Raw genomic sequence first — 19,944 nt, forward strand, 5'->3', positions numbered from 1 at the left:
AGATAACATTTTAATAATTTAAAAATAATTAATAATTTATTATACCATAGATTCTTTTCACAATGTATATATTATTCCTAAACAGCCTCATCAGTGATTTTTTTCCTACAATTTTGTCAACCTATACATTCATATTAGTTCTTTCTGCAAATAGAGAACTTCTGATATCCTAGTCATTATGGAGAGCTTGGATTGAGCTTCTTCAGCTACACGATAAGGTCTTGAATACAAGTATTTACATTCATGTGTGGTGCACACTTTTGTTCTTTGATTTCATATATTTTGTAAAATTAAAAATGTATATTTTCAATCACTCTATTTCACATCACATTAAATGCCAGTGTGTTACCCAAGATCACTAAGATCTTATTTATCAGTATTATTAATTCTAAACAATCATTGCAATAGTAAAATGTATATATTACAATGTTATTTTATTAACAAATATATGAGCCACATCTTTATGTATAGTGTTACTTGGAATATAACTCTCATATATAAAGTTGCTTCCATCATTTATTTATTATCTGTAAGTATGAGGTAATTAAAATTAATAATAGAAATAAAACATTATGACACCATTATATAATATCTTTATTTCTAACAGATGGTGGCATCTATCCATCTATCTATCTATCTCTCTATCTATCTATCTTCTAAAGATAAGTATGTACTATCATATTTAGTTATAATATATTACAACTACATTCACATTTATGTTACATTGTTACAGCATTTATGAGAACTATAACAATAAATGCATATACAACAACATAAAATGAAAAGCAATAAAATCAAACTTTAAACTTTTTTTAATAGTAATTTGTATTAAGTTATTACTATATAATAAAAATGCACATAAGAAAGCATTCAATTGTATAAAACTGAAGTTAAAAAATAGACTCAATTACATTAACATCAAACAATATAAAATACTGAAATAGCATAAACAGGTATTACCATTACATATATCCCCTTCTTTTTCTCCATTTTCCATCTAAAAAAAATTAAGAAAAACAATAACATTTTACCTCAAACTTAACAAGAGCCACACACACACTCATCAGCACAAGTCAATTAAAATTTTGATGAACAAACAAAATTTATATTAATTCACCCAAAACTACTCACATTCCCAATATCCCAAGCACTAACCCAACAGACTTATATTTTTTTATTTTTTTTAAAAAATTGGAATCACCGTATCAAATTAGCACAATTAACAATTAAATGTATAATTAAATCCTGGTTTTAATTAACTAAAATATATATATATATATATATATATACATATAAATATATACATATATATATATATATATATATATATATATATATAGACACACACACATATATATATCACAAACACAATGAATTATTAGATTTTAAAACCAAGAAATAAATAATTGAATGTATGAATACATTAAAGTACATAATAAAAAAGCTACTCCTGTTTTGTTCAGGAGCAGATTTGTATCTATTTTTTACTCTCCATGAGGCCCTGTGTGTCTACAACACATCTACAAAATGCAGATTATCAGGCTTTTAAAATGGAAAATGGCACATAAAATATAATTGCAGTTACGATAGTTAAAAAATGAGCACATTCATACAGGCAGATTCACAAATTGAATGAGACTTGCAAAGGATAGTGTCATTTCTAAAGGATATTATATACCGTATGTTTACAATTTATCATCATTCGTATTTCTTTGAAATAGGCCATATATATCTGGAATGAAACACTGGCTACGGAATTCTTTCTCGTTGGATTCCAGAATATTGGTGCTTTTAAATTCCCCATATTCTTTTTATTTTTGGGGTTTTTTATGATGACATTGACATTGAACCTTCTGATCATTGCATTGGTATCGACCAGTCAACAGCTCCACTCTCCAATGTACTTCTTTCTTAGTCACCACGCTACAACGGATATATTGGTTACAATATGCATAGTACCCTCAATGTTCCATGTCATACTGGAGGAAGGATTCACGATTTCTTTAGGTCCTTGTATTATTCAGCTTTTCCTTTTTTGTGTTTCGGAGACAGTGGAGTGCTTTATCCTCACAGTGATGTCTTATGATCGTTACTTGGCCATCTGCAACCCATTACGATACCACTCTATCATGAACTCTAGACACCAGTATCATCTTATTTTCTGGTCTTGGTTTTCAGGAACCATGACATCCATAAGTTTAGCTGCACAGATATATATGTTACAGTTCTGTAGCTCCAATATCATAGACCACTTCTTCTGTGATGCAGTCGCACTTCTGGAACTGTCTTGTTCTAGCACCTACTCTGTAAAATTAGAAGATGTTCTTAGTGCGGTGATTGTTACTCTTTTTCCATTTTTTTTCATATTTTTGACTTATATTAGTATATTTTCCACCATCCTGAGACGACCTACCCTTCCTGGGAGACAGAAAGCCTTCTCCACCTGCACATCCCACCTTCTGGTTGTGACCATATTCTATGGCTCTTTACTCTCCATATATGCAGCCCCATCGAATGGCTACTCGCGAAACCTCAATAAAAGCCTGTCCTTGCTTTACACCTTCATAACCCCTTTGTTGAATCCCATAATATACAGTTTAAGAAGTCAGGAGATAACATCAGTCTGGAGGCAACACATAAACAGATTACAAGTATATACATTTTAACTATATTTTTAAAAAATATACATATCTTCAATTGAACTTTATTCTATTTATATATGTATTTACTTTTATTTACATTCAATTAAAGTGATTGTGCACTGATAATTATACATCCCTGTGTAATATGATCAGCTCTATAGAAATAAATAACAATGACGGCATTTTCTTTTGTTCTTATGTCTTAATCCTGAGTAATGTTTATAATGTTTTTATTAGCTTGACTTAGATTTCTTTATTACTACCATTTGAAAGTAACATTTCATAACGTGCATGTTATAGTTGACTAAAATTAAAAAAATATATGTGTAATTATGTGCTTAAAATGTTCATATTTAGTTTGTGTGGTCATTTAGTATAACTAAGTAGGCTTATGGCTTATGCTTTGGGACTGGTGCATCTTAACGAATTAGTAAATTTAAAGAGAGGTGACTTTGTCAACTTTAAGTTGAACATCCTTTGTCAGGAGTTGTAGAAAGGTTGGGCATCTGAGTCTATTGGATACTGAGTCTACATTGGATTGTGTTGGTGTGTACCGAGAAGCAATTTAAGTAACTAAAGTAAAGATGAAATACTTAATATGTAAATTATTATTATTATTATTATCGTTTATTTGTAAGGCGCCACAAGGTTTCCGCAGCGCCGTACATAGTACAAACAGTAGACTATACAGGGTAAGAAAGTACAGAACAATAAACACAAAGTACCAGTACTTCAGAAACTCCAGGCAGGCAGATACAGTAGAGACGGAGTGGAAGAACAGGGATGGAGACAGGAGGGAAGAAGGGCCTGCTCATACGAGCTTACATCCTAAGGGAGGGTAAACAGAATCAGGTACATACGGGAGCCAGTGAAGCAACGGGGAGAGAGAAAGGGAGCAGGGGAGAACCAGAAGAGGTGAGAGGTTAAGTGGATGGTTGGTAGGCCTTAAGGAACAGGTGAGTTTTAAGAGCCCGCTTGAAGGAGCACAGATTGGGTGAGAGACGAATGGAACAAGGGAGGTCGTTCCAGTGAAGGGGGGCAGCATGGGAGAAGTCTTGGATTCTAGAGTGGGAAGAGGTGATCAGAGAGGAGGAGAGGCGGCGATCATTGGCTGAGCGCAGGGAGCGGGCGGGAGTGTGTATGGAGAGGAGGTTAGAGATGTAAGGGGCAGTAGACTTGGAGAGAGCCTTGTAAGTGGTGGTGAGGAGTTTGAAAAGGATTCTGTAGGGGAAGGGGAGCCAGTGTAAGGAAAGACAGAGAGGGGAGGCAGAGGAGGAGTGGCATGAGAGGAAGATGAGTCTCGCAGCCGCATTGAGTATAGAGCGGAGGGGGGCAAGGCGGGAGCAGGGGAGGCCAGTAAGGAGGAGGTTGCAGTAGTCGAGACGGGAGATGATGAGAGCATGGATGATAGTTTTGGTGGCATCTTGAGAGAGGAAGGGACGGATGCGGGCAATGTTACGGAGTTGGAAGCGACAGGCTTGGGCAAGGGATTGAATGTGGGGGGCAAAAGAGAGAGAGGAGTCGAGAGTGACACCTAGGCAGCGGAGTTGGGTGACAGAGGAGATAGTGGAGTTGTTAACAACGATAGAGAGGTCATGGTGGGAAGGGAGCCTGGGTGGGGGAAAGACAATGAGTTCGGTTTTGGAGATGTTAATTTTAAGAAAGTGAGAGGACATCCAGGATGAGATGGCTGAGAGGCAGTCAGTTACACGAGAGAGGAGGGAGGAGGAAAGATCAGGAGAAGAGATGTAGAGTTGAATATCATCAGCATATAGGTGATACTGAAGACCGAAAGAGGAGATGAGAGCCCCAAGGGAGGAAGTATAGAGCAAAAAGAGTAAAGGGCCAAGAACAGAGCCCTGAGGGACTCCAACAGGGAGAGGGGAGGGGGTGGAGGAAGAACCAGACGTGGATACGTAGAAGGAGCGATTAGCAAGGTATGAGGTGAACCAGGCATGGACAGAGCCAGAGAGGCCGAGTGAGAGAAGAGTTTGCAGTAGGAGGGGGTGGTCCACGGTGTTGAAGGTCGCGGAGAGGTCAAGGAGGATGAGTATGGAGTAGTGACCCTTGGATTTGGCTGATAGGAGATCATCGGTAACTTTAGCCAGGGCTGTTTCAGTGGAGTGGAGGGGGCGGTAGCCGGATTGGAGAGGGTCAAGGAGGGAGTTGTCAGAGAGGTGTCTGGTGAGGCGGCTGCAGACAATCCGCTCAAGTAATTTGGAGGCATATGGGAGAAGAGAGATAGGGCGGTAGTTAGCAAGAGAGGTGGGGTCGAGATTGGGTTTCTTAAGGATAGGGGAGATAAGAGCGTGTTTGAATGAGGATGGGACAACGCCAGAGGAGAGTGATAGGTTGAATAGGTGTGCGAGGTAAAAGCAGGCAGTAGGAAAGAGAGAGAGCGAAGGAGGTGGGAGGGGATGGGATCAAGAGGACAGGTAGAGGGTGGAGAGGAAAGAATAAGGGAGCGAACTTCTTCGCCTGATGTGGGGATGAAGGAGGACCACAGCTGGTTGATGGCGGGAGGTGAAGCGGTGGGAGTGGGGGGAGAGGGGTGGGAGGAGGAGATGTTGTGTCTAATGGCTTCAATTTTGGAGGAGAAAAAGGAGGCGAAGTCAGACGCCGAGAGGGAAGGCGGGACAGTGGGAGGGGGGGGAGAGGAGAGAGTTGAATGTGGAAAAGAGGCGGCGGGGGTTGGAGGACTGAGAAGAGATGAGCGACTTGAAGAAGGATTGTTTAGCGAGGGACAGGGCAGAGCAGAAAGAGGAGAGGATGAATTTGAAGTGAACGAAGTCAGCCAGGGAACGAGATTTCCTCCAGAGGCGTTCAGCTGTGCGAGAGCACTTTTGGAGGGAGCGGGTGAGTTTGGAGTGCCAGGGTTGGGGAGTAAGGCGACGACGGCGGATAGAAGAGGCCGGGGCGATGCTGTCCAGGGCAGTAGTGAGGGATTGGTTGTAGAGAGAGGATGCCTGATCAGGGCAGGCCAGAGAGGGAAGGGGTGATAGGAGAGTTTCAAGAGAGGCGGAGAAGGAGATGGGGTCAATGGCGTCAAGGTTGCGCCTGGTGAGGGTGGCTTTAGGCGAGGTGGGAGAGGGGGAGGAGGACAGAGAGAAGGAGAGGAGATGGTGGTCGGAGAGTGGGAAGGGAGAGTTGGAGAAGTCAGAGAGATCACAGAGGTGAGAGAAGACAAGGTCAAGGGAGTGACCAAGACAGTGGGTAGGGGAGGAGGTCCACTGAGTGAGGCCAAGGGAGGAGAAAAGAGTGAGAAGTTTGATGGTGGCAGGGTCAGAACAGTTGTCAACAGGGATGTTAAAGTTGCCCAGTATAATGGAGGGCAGGTCAGAGGAAAGATAGTGGGGGAGCCAGGCGGTATAGGAAAGGAGCGAGGCGGCATGATGAGAGACAGGGGAATAAGAGAACAGCCGGAGGAAGCGGGGAGGTGAGGGGGAGAAGTACAGAGAGGAGGGCAGCAAAAGGGAGTCCGAAGTGGAACAGATCAAATTAGAAACACAACTTTCTCTCTCGGCCTCACCCGGTGGGTTGAATCCTCTGCTCATCGGGATGGCCACTGCCTTGATCTTGTTTTCTCTAGATTATGTCCAGTTTCTGATTTCCTTAACACTCCTTTCCCCCTCTCAGATTATCACCTTATCAATTACAAGCTCTACTCAAGTAACCTCTCTCCTGTCAAACTCTACCAAGCCTGCTCATACCCGCATAAATCTTAAATCTATTGTTTTTTGTTTTGTTTTCCACCTCTCTCTGGGTTTGGACCTGTAGGTACAATAGGCCTGTTGAAGTTTAGTAATTGCGTAATGACCTTTTGAGTATTTCCCAGAACTTGACTACATATCAAAGTATAGGCTCTCCGGGCTGATGGAATTTGACTTCCCAGATCTCCCCAATCAAATCTAGGGGTCCCTGGGTACCCTGTAACTATATAGAAATTCAAATGAGAATGAAATACCGGTTGAAATCTGTGGCACCTTGCGATACGCGAACAGTAATTCCTGAAAAGCTTTCTCCCAAGTGGACATATGCTTTTGATAGTTTCTTGATGGTACCATTGAACCTATTGACCCTCTCATATAAGCTGTTTGTCTGGAGGTGGTACGGAGTCATACACATGGGTCTGAGCCAAAGGTTTCCCACATGGTTCTCATCAGTTCTTCCTGAAACTGAATTCCTTGCTCACTGACAACCTCCTGCTGTCACAAGTCGCAGTGGTACTCACAGCCGTCGTGGTTCGCTTCCTGCGCCCCCTGGCGTCCCGGCCGTCACCTTGATGATGGGACGTCATTTCCGCCTAGCACCTGACCGTTGCCAAGGCAACGGGTGGATGCTTATCACTGTAGCGCCGCGTCCCGGCAACAGAGGACAGCCAGGCGCGTGCGCAAAGCTAAGTAATAGCTTGTAGGCTATTTAGGTTTAATTTATTATTAGCAGGGGCCTGTGTGTGATTTCAGAGCTAGGCTCTGATTGGCTGACTGGTGTATTTAGGGCAGTGAGATCTGCAGCCTCACTGCCGGTTATAGCTTCACTGTTCCAATCCTGCTGGCCTGCTCCTGTTTCCTAGTCCCTGTACTGTGGATGCTCTGTTGGATTTCTTGTGTATGACCCCCTGCTTGGATTTTGACTCTGCTTGTTTTGCTCGTGACCCTGACTCTACTGGCCTGCACCTCAGATTTTGATACCTTGCCTGTGACCCCGACCTCTGGTGTGTTAACTGACTATCTTGCTTCATCATCATCATCATCACCATTTATTTATATAGAGCCACTGCTTCCGCAGTGCTGTAGAACTCACTCACATGAGTCCCTGCCCCATTGGAGCTTACAGTCTAAATTCCCTAACATACACACAGACAGAGAGAGAGAGAGAGAGACACTAGGGCCAATTTTGACAGCAGCCAATTAACCTACCAGTATGTTTTTGAAATGTGGGAGGAAATCGGAGCACCCGGAGGAAACCCACGCAAAAAGGGGGAGAACATACAAACTCCACACAGATAAGGCCATGGTCGGGAATTGAATTCATGACCCAGCGCTGTGAGGCAGAAGTGCTAACCACTTAGCCATCTGCTTGCTTGTGACCCTTTACCTTGGCTATTGTTTGACTACCTGCTGCTTTCTACCAGTCTCCTGGCCTGCCACTGTGGTCCCGCATTACCAACCCACACTACATCTGGAGTTAAGTCCTGGGGGCATCTGAGTACCGGTGAGTGCGTCCAGCTCTAAGGGAAAGTCGGCTGCTAAAGGTGAAAACCTCCGTCATCTAGTTCTGTGGGTTGGTGATCAGGGCCAGAGCCTAACACCTCCATGGATCCCACTCAGCTTAAAATGTTTACTAGGGCCTGGGCTTTGGGCTCTGCTTTAGTGGATGTCAGAGCCAATTCTTCGGGGTACTGGGGACATAATCAACTAGAGTGAGAATTAATCATTTCCTGCAGTGACTCGATTTCGGATGAGGACTTACAATGTTCATGGCTACTCACCAAAATGGCACCTCGATGATAGGAATGGACATTAACGGGGCTTCATTGGGTGTACGCCAAGTCTTTGACACACCTTTCATGAGTTGCAGTATTTAAGCACATGAAAGTACTACCTACTGCTTGTGGGTCTCACCTACCATGTGAGCCTCTGCCACTTAATACAGCAAACCATTTTTTTACACTAATTGCGACTGTTGCCCTTCACTAATCTGCTCATCTATATAAGCCTACTAAGAAAGGGTCTATCCATTGGGCACTTCCTAACTTTGTCCGGTCCACTTCCCGAAAGTTCCTTTGCATCACAGTCATGTCAGCAGTCTGGAGATCTGGCTGGCACTTAATTGGCCAACTATAGTTTGACTGCAGGAGAAACTTTGTCCTAAGCCAAAAAGGCACCTTGGCCTTTTTTAGTAATTTCTTACAGTTTAAAGCTATCTTATATCTAGCCACTGAAAGTATGTGACCTGTGAGCTTCCATGAAAGGTTGCAGGGAGCTGTACATGGGTATTCATTTATTATTTTGTAGACATCCCACCAAAAGTTTTCTATTTTGGGACAACTCCACCATATCTGGTAGCGAGTGCCCTGAGCCTCTGCAAATATTTGTAAAAAGGACCAAGGGAAGGTTAAAATGATCATTGAGCTAAAAAACTGTGAAAATGCTCCCCATCATAGTGAGGTGGTGGTGAAATACGTACATTAGGTTCAGCTTGTACGGGCATATGAATCACGGGATAGAGATTGAAGTAGTACTAGAACCTGAAATGTTGGGAGTAAGGACCAAAGTGCATCCACAAGTCTAGCAAGGCCTTACAGAAAGCTAGTAATCTGGTCCTGTTTATTCACCTTCTTTTCTACTCCCTCAGAGAGGTCCTGTAATGTAATATGAATGGGGTCCATGACCTGAGTAAAATGTCACAACAAATCCAGATGTGGACCCACTGTGCCACTAGCAATGGTACTGACTAACCCAAGGTATGAAATCTAGTGGGATCCCCATATTTCACCAAGGAACACCGCAAGAGTCTTATGGATTTTGCTGCAAACATGCACCCAAAATTGGCACTGCGTATAATCGAACATGACAATAAAAATTTGGAGCATGGATGCCAGGCAAATAGGAAGGGAGCATCTGAGGAGCATGGGCAGATGACACATTCTATGGTGTAGTAGACCACACGGGACCCTCCCTATTGTTACATACCTGTATTGTTTTGTACATTTTCACAGACTGCTGCTTGTCTCTCTGCACTGAACAACTGTTATTTCACCTGCAGTACTTCAATGCTTCATTGTCAGATATCATAATCTATTTATTTATATAGCGCCACTAATTCCATAGCGCTGTACAGAGAACTCATTCACATCAGTCCCTGCCCCATTGGAGCTTACAATCTAAATCACCTAACATACACACAGACCGAGAGAGATTAAGGTCAATTTAATAGCAGCCAATTAACCTGCCAGTATGTGTTTGGATTGTGGGAGGAGACCGGAGCACCCGGAAGAAACCCACACAAACACAGGGAGAACATACAAACTCCACACAGATAAGGCCATGGTTGGGAATCAAACTCATTACCATGCTGTGAGGCAGAAGTGCTAACCACTAAGCCACCATGCTGCCCAAATATCCATAACACAGTTACTATTTTTTTAAAAATGTCTCTATATATCTACTACACCAAACTAAGGGAGCACTAAAGGCCCAATTTAAAGTTAGAATGTACAGTGGATATAAACTGGGAAGGAACAAAAAATGTAGCAACAAATCATAAAGATAGCAAACTGCATCCAAATATATTATAGTAGCCATACTTATTTTTGTTTGAGAAGTGTAGCACTCAATGCAGCTACAGAATATGTTGGGGCTATATAAATAAATGATGATGATGATGATGTGGTTAGATGCAATATTTCATGTATTATAGCATTATACAATCAGTTTTAGGAACAAAAGATTTACATTCTTGCAGATTTTTCAATATTTATACCCATCCCCAGATGCTTATTATTTCATAAACAAGGTCTCCCCTGATTTAACTCCTCCCCGAGATCCTCACAGTAGTATATAAAATAGTGAGTATCAGAGACAATTATTACATACACTGATGTAGCTGGAGCGTGCGTTGAACTCTGACAAAAATCAATTCAGCTAAGGTGTAAGAGCTCTACTTTGTTGTAGAATTTACTGAAGTCTACAATATTTAGAAGACATTTAAATGAAAACTGGTTTATATTACACTCCATTCTAGAGTTGGGCTAGGAAATGTCTCCATCACAACTCTAAATCTCCCACGTCCTACCAGGTTATCCTCTACTCTTCAAGGCTTCAAGTGTGCTCTAAAAATGATTTTCTTTATTCAAGCCTATCAGCCCAGATCTGAACTCCTTGGGCTGGGTGTTCCTGCATTTTTTCCCTTTGAAATAAGTTTCCGAGTCGAGTCTTGCCCCAGAAATTTGCCAGCCCTCCTCTGATACTGTAGACTATTGCAACTAATAAATACTAATTAATGCTAATAAAGGCAAAAAATACACATTTGTTATACAATCTCTGGTTTAGATGCAATTACCCAATGACTATTTTGTCTTTACATTTTCACTTTGATGTTTTTAGTGTTTATTTTGACTTGTACATAACTCCAAAAATAAACATACAATAGTAAGTTAATTGATGGCTATCAAAAATCATGATTATGATCAAATTATCAGATTATTATTATCAAATTATGATTATGTGTTTTTTTATATATCTCTTGTTAACTTACATCTCCAATTATTATCAGGCTTAACACATGTATAGAGGCTGACTACTGATCCGCTACTAAACATGTCCAGATTTGAGTATAAATGTAACATCAAAAACTCTATTTATGATAAGTCTATGTTTAGCTGATTTCAGTATAATTTAGTTAAGAAATGAAAATTAAAATCACAAGCTGATTAACATAATTTAACATATAGAATTGTAATATACATTAAGGGCCTGATTCATTAGTGATCTTATCTGCCATTTTTTGCCTATCTTAAGCAAATCCACTCTGAAAAGGGAAAAGGGAAAAGGGAGATAAGAAGCAAAATCCACTGCGTAAGTTTCTTAAGTTAAGATGAAAATGCATCTTAACTTCACTCTTATCTCCCCATTTCTTTTTAAAAATAAGCATCTTAACTTTTGCACAAGATAAGATCACTAATGAATCAGGCCCTAGATCATCAATATATAATTTTCTTCCATTTGCATTCTTATTGTTGTGAAATTCGTTTTTTTAATACTTTGGGACCTTAAATTACATTTTTGTGAGCTAAACAACTGATGTTTCTTCTAAGTCTTTTTGCTGCAGTGAGCAAACTATGGCTTAACAAAATATCAAGTCAGTTTGGCAGCTTTTCATGTTGGCATATAATTACATTTTCTACATGAACAATGGTCACTTAAACAAGGACACTGTGCTCTACTGAGTTTGCAAGCTGCTAGTATTGCTCTGTGATACTTATGTTGCCACTTTTGTTTTAATTTTATTCTTTTGGAATAAGTTCTCTGTGTTGAAATGAAATTAGAAGCTGCCAGTGCAGCTTTCTGTGCTATTATGCTTGTTACTTTGTTTCTATTTGAATAAGGACTCTTTGATCTAATAAGCCAATCTGTGCTGTTTTCTGCGTTGTTTATCCTTGTCACTTTGTTCTACTGATTTTTCACATTTCTTTTAATGTTTCATTTAGTGCTTGTGTTCATTTAGAGTTATTTTCCAGTATTACCAAATATTTTAATGTGATTTTTTTTTTTGCTTTTATTAATGAAATTCAAAGTGTAATGAGAACTACAAATACAATGTCATTTATCAATTCTACATTAAATATAAAAGGGAAAATCGAATGTCATTTCCTCTGTTGAAACCGCAACGTGAGAATGTGAAGAAACGCGTAAGGAGCCTTTATTTCTGTGGATGTTGCTGATTCTACCTTTAAAGTACCGCAAGCCAAGTTTTATAAACCTGTGTCAGGAGCGGAGAGCGACAGTAAGAACTAGCCGTAAAGTGTTTCTTCTTCATATGGTTCATTGATGTCCGGGACTCACGGATGGAGGATCGCAGATATCCTCTTTTGTGTTTTTGCTGAATTTTGCCGACAGGCCAATGAAACATTTAATTTTCTACATGAGATTCGATTGCAAGCAGCAGTGTTTCCTTCAATACACACTTTGTTGTGGTGCCTGCTACTATTTAGATACTAATATCTGCATTGGAACATAGTAAATTAATGTTGGATTGCTGTACACATGGATTGAGACATTTGTTATACACATGTTAGTTTGCTCGTTTGCTGGTCCAGTATGAATCACTGCTTATGAACTTATAACAACTGAATTGACAAGTTTCTTATTGCAATCAGAACAGCTGTATAGTTATAGTTTTGAACAGCTGTATAGTTATAGTTTTGAGCAGCACATTCATGTATATTATTTTTATTATTGTTTATATATATATCAATCTTATTATGCAGAGCTGTACATATAATTGGTAATCATTGACATCAGTCCGTGCCCCATTGGAGTTTACATTCTAAATTTCCCATCACACACATACAATGAGGTGCATTTTGTCAGAATCAATTTAACCTACCAGTATGTTTTTGGACTATGGGAGGAAACCAGAGCACCCTGAGGAAACCCACACAAACATGGGGAGAAAATACAAACTTCACACACACAGGCCTTTGGTTAGAATGGAAACCATGACCCCAGTGCTGTGAGACAGCGGTGCTAACCACTGTGCCACCATGCCTATGCTAATTAAGCCATGGACCCAATGCTCCTTTCAATGTTTTTACTTCTTATAAAAAAAAATACTCTTTTGGTTTTCTGTGACTGAATTTATGCTCAGATAAATCTTGCAGGTGACCCTAACCTGAAAGTAGCAGGCACAGGTCTCTGATGTTATACTGGAAGTTTAACCCAGCGCAAAACAGCATAATCAACAAATAACACACATAAATGCAAAAATATTCTGATGATAAGCTAGGAAAAAAAATATATTAGATTTTTTATTGGCTCAAAGTTTTTAATATTATTATAACAAACTTAATTAACAAAGTTAATAAACAGAAAATGTTCTTAACATATATGACTTAAATACAAGGGGCCTGAGTCATTAAGGAGAGCAAAGCATAAAGAAGAAGTGACATTGTACCTGGGCAAAACCATATTGCAGTGGAGGGAGAGGTAAATTGAAAATGTGGGGAGAGATTTATAGTTGGGGTAGGGCATGTCCTAGATCTACTTTAAATTTCAGTGTAAAATTAAAGCTATCAAGTCTTTCTGTGCTACATGAAAAAACAGCCAGTAATTAACTTATGTACAAAATAATAAACTAATTTGCACCCCTTGCATTTTAACATGGTTTTTCCCAGAGAACATTTACTCATTTTTTTTTACTTTCCTTTCCTTAATGACTCAGGCCCAAGATGTTTATTTGGATTTTAGATAGTTGCTAAGGGAGTGCATCATTAAGAGACACAAAGATTTTGACAAATATCCCCCCCATAAGAGGTGATCAGTTGATTCCACAAATGAAATGGCAATTCATTTCAGACACTGGCTAGGTCAATATACTCTCAAATATACTGTATGTGCATTATTGTTTTTATTAGATTGTGTAGAATGCAACAAACTTTCACAACATCGACCACATACCACGGGATGCTGTGGACAAGCGCTATGCTGTGACATTAAAAGTCTTCTGTGCTTGTCATCCGAAGCACCCAAACAATTTGGAAGATGAGTTAACTACATGTAATTTTGAGACACTCTCTCCAAGTTGAATATATAGGCAGATCATAACTTATTCCCTAATGTTGCAGCAGGCTTCACTCCCTATTTGACTCAGGGTTATCCTTCTGATGAGAAACACCTACATTGAGGAGAAAGATGGTCCAGTAGCAATAAATATATAAAGAAATTTGACAATCGGATATTATTAATTTCCTTTTTTGTACATAAAATAACATGTAAGTTGCATTACACATGATTATGCATGTTTTGAAAGATGTTTTCGGGTAGGCTCAACATTGACCAACAAAATCATAAAAAGTGAGACGCAACAGCTGTGCTGGTACATTAGGGGCAAACGCAGGATTTGTAGAGGGGGGTTATCACACCACGCCGCCAGTGGGCGTGACCAGCATGCATGGGGGTGTGGCTATCATTTTACACAGTGCTTGGCTGCTCTCCAACACTTCCTATCCCCATAATATACATGGGCAATGCTGCGTGCACTACTGTTAGGTGGCCTCAATTATACAGTGCCCCAGGCTTGGAGGGGGGGTTTCCAGGCACTAGGAAACCCCCCCCCCCCCTTCCTCGGTTTGCCTATGTGTCTTGTAGAGAGACGGTGGACCTTCACAGAGTGATTCCAAATCCATAAATAGCATAGATAAAAAAATCACATTAATGTTGCTTTTGGGGTTGTTTCTTTCATGACAATGCCCCCATCAAACATTAAACATTTATTGAATATATTTCATATATCTGTCCCATCACTTATATCTACGATGCTATGTTACTTACCATAGATCTGTTAAGAAGAACAAGATAAATGTGAGCAGGTAAGGAGTAATAAGAGGGGGGTGAAGGGGGGGTTAAATGTCGAAACAGTACATGAGCACCCATATAGAAAAACATGTTATCGATAATTTACCTCTGAGTGACTCACTTTCTCTGCAAGTGAAATGGTCCGACTCATATATTTGCCTTGATTTTGATGATCTGAGGTTATTTCAGGACAGAAATCTGTCAAGATGTAGGAATTGACATTTGAAAATAATTCTAAAACATTTTTTGGGGGTATTTATGTAAATTGCTGCGAGATTGAAAACTAACCTCCAGTGGATTGACTGTCAGTTAAGGCAAGAACCCAATATTGTCTGTGTAATGCTTGTGCCTCTCTTTTAGGCTTCTCATGTACATAGTAGAAGCAGTGAAATCTCCTCGAGATTCATGGGGTTCACCTTAAACAGATGACACACGAAGTGTTCAATTGGCCAGAGAATAAAGTGGTCATTACAAGCTTCGAGCTGTAGAAGCCTTGTTCTTTTCCTGATGTGATGAAAACTCTAGTAACTTAGTAACTCGGTAACTGTTAAGGCTCCGCTGTGACATCACACTTAAAATAAACAACAAAAGACTCCCTGAAAGCTTCAACCAATCAGAGAGTAGTAGGAAAATTTTCCTACTAAATTTCTAGTATCTGAATGGTGGGAAGATCCTCAAGAAAAAATAGGTGGTGAGATTCATTCGGTGATGACCAACAACTTAAATGATTATAATAATGGGTTTAGATGCAGTGACTTGCCAAACTAACCCTGTTTGTCTCTTTCTTATATAGATCATTTAGGCTATGAATCCTGGGAACCAGACAACAGTTACTGGGTTCATTCTGCTGGGATTTCAGAACATCCAGAACTACAGAAGTGTACTTTTCTTTGCACTGCTTCTTACTTTTTTGGTCACAGTTTTTGGCAATCTCCTGATCATTGTGCTAGCATCTGTGAGTAAAAATCTTAGCTCCCCTATGTATTTCTTCTTGAGTCACCTATCAGCGTGTGATCTTCTTCTGACCACAGTGATTGTCCCTTTGATGCTGAACATTATATCCAGAAATAAAGATTCCATATCTTTTTTGGGATGCTTCACCCAATTTTATCTTTTTGGAGCTCTGGCAGCAACTGAATGTGTTCTTCTGTCTGTAATGTCTTATGACCGATATGTGGCCATTTGCAACCCACTGCGTTACTCATCTATTATGAGTTTTCGTAAGTGTATACACCTCGTCTTTTGGTCTTGGTTTACATCGTTCTCATTTATGTTGAACACAGCAATACAGGTATTCAGGTTGCAGTTCTGCGGCCCCAACATTATAGATCATTTCTTCTGTGATCTGGCTCCTCTCCTTCAACTTTCATGCTCAGATACCTCTTTTGTAGAGCTGGAAAACCTCGTGACTGGTCTACCAGCAACTTTCCTCCCTTTAATGTATATAATGGGTACATATATCTTTATCTTCAACGCGATGCTCAAAATCTCTACAACTACTGGAAGACAGAAAGCCTTCTACACCTGCAGCTCCCACCTAACAGTTGTGTCCTTATATTACGGGACACTAATTGTTGCCTATCTCTTTCTATCTAAAGAAAGCTCTTTAAATGTCAATAAAGGTCTTTCTTTGTTGTACACAGTAGTGACACCTTTGGTGAATCCTATCATTTACAGTTTCCGGAACAAAGAGATCAAAATTGCATTTTCAAAATTAGTTTATGTGGGCAGAAAATCTTGGCTTTAGCACAGAACTGTTCAATTGATTACACAAATGGGTCAATTGTTCATGAAAAAGAGATTCCAATTTATAGAGTTGTTCATATCAATACTCTCCATTTAATTGTTTGTCATGCAAAAAATGCTTAACTGTTTAACGATGTGAACATTCTATCTCAATAAAGATACTTCCCATGGAGGTAAGAAGTGATGACACAATCAGAGGGCATTTTCTGTAGAAGATGTTCCTGCACTCATTGGTTTGCAGATTGGGCTTTATTATAAAGTATCTACTCTTTCATGGTTGCATTTACAAAAGAGCAGTGCTATGACAAAAACAATTCCTTAATATATATCCTGGACAGCAATTAAAAGAGTAGATATTGCCGAACAATTGTGTAGTTTTCTTCAAACTAGTCAGTTGTGTTGTTGCCATATTTTTTTTTTGGGGGGGACAACTCACATAATTTGGTTGATACAATACCACATTCAATATTTTGACATTGCTGAACTACACTCTGCGGGTCCTGATTTTTGTAATTTGTTCACTCCTTTGTAAGTTATCCGGGTCCTAGCTATATTGATATGATATTCGAAAATAAAACATGTGTAGGTTGTCTACTGTTGAAGTTTAGAACTTGGATGAAGATGGTAATCAATATTTTCTTAACACTACAATCAGTTGCAATGAGCTTAGTACGCAGTTGAATAATTATTATTGCAAATAGCAACATGCAAATACGTTTGAGTTTGGTATCATTCTGTTCGCAATCGCATGAGAACGTTTCCAGTGTTACTTGTGTAGCCTTCACACCTTACTAACGCTAGTTATAAATAATATCACTTTTCACACTAAATAGCAAGTTCACAGGTATTATAAAAAACAGTCTATACAGGTCTAGAGGTGGGAATCTGGAGAAGGACACCTGGCAATCTCAAGGAACAATGACCAGAGCACTCATCCAATAGCACGTCAAGTTCTTGGGAGGACAAGACCCTTCGACTTATGATCGTGGACCTTAATACTGTAAGTGTGAATCTTTGTGATGTCACTGCTTTTGACAACTGCACAGTGTATAAATTGTTCACCTCTGGCTTTGGAAACCAGAGCGTTCTGGAAGAAGCTTGTGTTGGTGCTAACAAGTGCATGCTTGTGTATACCAAACTTTGTCTTGTTATACTATTGTGAATAAAACCTATGTGCTTTGGAACCACAGCGATCGCATGGGAGAATCTTTATTGCTACCGATACATTTGGACGTAACACTACTTAGACTTAGGAGAAAATATCAAATAGAAAGAGCTAACCACATTTTTTTAAGTATTTACCGCAAGTAATCCTGTCCCCTATGCTCTAAATTAATACCCTTTGTGCACCCCAGCTGCCTGCCGCCCCCCCCCCCAATCCCTGTCTCACATTCACCTCATTCAATTCTTAAATAATTTGCCTCCTACCCTACGTTGTGTGGAACTTGAGTGTACCCAAGATGGCTGCTTCCCCTATGCATGCCCTGTACCTGTGCCCTGTACTTTTACTATATTTGTTTTGAATCATTGTATCTGTGCTCTATATGAAAGTATGTGATGAATTTTTGACATGTTTCAAATAAAGTTCTTTGAGTCCCAACTAAGAGTACACACTATAGAAATAGAATGTTGTTGATGATGATGATTACTACTGTTATTATTATGATTATGATTATTATTATTATTATTATTAATACGTAATGAAGCTTTGTTCTGTTTTAACGCAATATTCTGTTGTTCTAAGACAAGCAATATAGAGCAATTTGGACAGAAATAACATCATATTTATTAAGGTAGTCCATACTTACCAACTTTTTGTAGTTGGCTTCCGGGAGCCTCATGGGGAGGTGGGCGTGTGGGGAACGGAGCTCCGAAAATCGAATTTTGGACCCGTGACGTAATGACGCAAACGCATCATTTTACAGCGGGGGGCGGGGCCAAATGCCGCGATTCTACGGGAATCGCAGCATTTTGGACCTAATTCTGATGCGGGAGATTGCCATACTCTCCCGGGAGTCCGTGAGACTCACCCGAAATGTGGGAGTCTCCCGGACATTCCGGGAGAGTTGGCAAGTATGTGGTAGTCTCCCTACTCGAGCTATAGTACACGTCATGCAACAGATGTAGAGGCATCTGTGGAAATGTATGTGATGTATGTACTGATTGTAATATAGAGAAGAGAGAAGGCTAAGAGCATCCAGAATGAACTCAAGGAGGGGAGATGCCCTTCCTGAAAGTGTGTTTGTGGTACGAAAGAAGTATTGTCATTAGAAATGGGAGTTATACCTGAATTCTCTGTCGCTATATTGTTTAAAAAAAGAGATATGAAGCATCTATTTATTTTATTTTTGTCTATGTATAACATCATAAGAATGCAAGATGTCAGAAGTGTCCAAGCGGGAAAAGAATATGGTGTACAACACTTTATAAATCTGTCTCAAATGTAAACCAACCCATCCTGATGTATTTTTATTATACAAACAGCCAGGAAAACAACTTATAAAAATGATAACTTCAACAAATGCCTCCTCTGCCTTGCTGTTTAATTTTCACAGTGATACTTTGTTGCCACTAAATAATTACTAACTTGGGGCCTGATTCATTAAGGATCTTAACTTGAGAAACTTCTTATTTCAGTCTCCTGGACAAAACCATGTTACAATGCAAGGGGTGCAAATTAGTATTTTGTTTTGCACATAAGTTAAATACTGACTGTTTTTTTCATGTAGCACACAAATACTTGATAGCTTATTTGTACACTGAAATTTAAAGTTGATATTTGTGTGCTACATGAAAAAACAGGCAGTATTTAACTTATGTGCAAAACAGAATACTAATTTGCACCCCTTGCATTGTAACATGGTTTTGTCCAGGATACTGAAATAAGAAGTTTCTCAAGTTAAGATCCTTAATGAATCAGGCCCTTAGTCTTATCGGTGAACTTCACCCTGCCTAGCCCTATCCTGCTCTTGCTTTTGCTCCAAATGCGTATTAACTTAACTAGACTAGTGTGACCAATTTTTACTCCTTTATCTTTTGCTACCTGCCTTCCTCTACTGCCTCTTTACTGTGATGTACATCTTACACTACAGCTCACTCACTTCTGCATGATCACTTCACTATTTACCTCCTATGCAACCTCTGAAGATATGTGGTTCCCAAATCACTCGGACACGGTATTAGGGGGGAAATAGAAGGATGATTTATTCTGCGGAACAGGATTAAATACAGCACAACCTCGTGACGATAGCAGGTCCAACAAATGAGAAAATCAGTTCAAATAAATCCAGTGAGATATGTTCCACAGCGCATCTCTGGCAGAGCATCACCTCTTGGCCAAATGTTAGTCACACACGTCCAGCTCCCAGAGTAGCCTCTTTTATCACCTCCTAATCCTACCTTGGGATCTGCCTGTCCAGGGGAGTTGCAAAAGGTCTCGATTGGTGGGCTGCTTACACCATCCAGCCCCCTCCCCTACC

At 39.9% G+C, this 19,944-nt stretch overlaps 1 protein-coding gene across 1 annotated transcript; it reads left to right on the forward strand.

Annotated features, from left to right (window-relative positions):
• The first annotated feature begins 15,524 nt into the window (after positions 1 to 15,524).
• LOC142150414 (olfactory receptor 11L1-like) lies at positions 15,525 to 16,466 on the forward strand. Its single transcript, XM_075205608.1, has one exon. The coding sequence runs from the start codon at positions 15,525 to 15,527 to the stop codon at positions 16,464 to 16,466; it is 942 nt and encodes a 313-aa protein (XP_075061709.1).
• Positions 16,467 to 19,944: the final 3,478 nt, after the last annotated feature.

This window comes from Mixophyes fleayi, chromosome 4, assembly GCF_038048845.1.
Source record: "Mixophyes fleayi isolate aMixFle1 chromosome 4, aMixFle1.hap1, whole genome shotgun sequence".
Lineage (NCBI taxonomy): Eukaryota > Metazoa > Chordata > Amphibia > Anura > Limnodynastidae > Mixophyes > Mixophyes fleayi.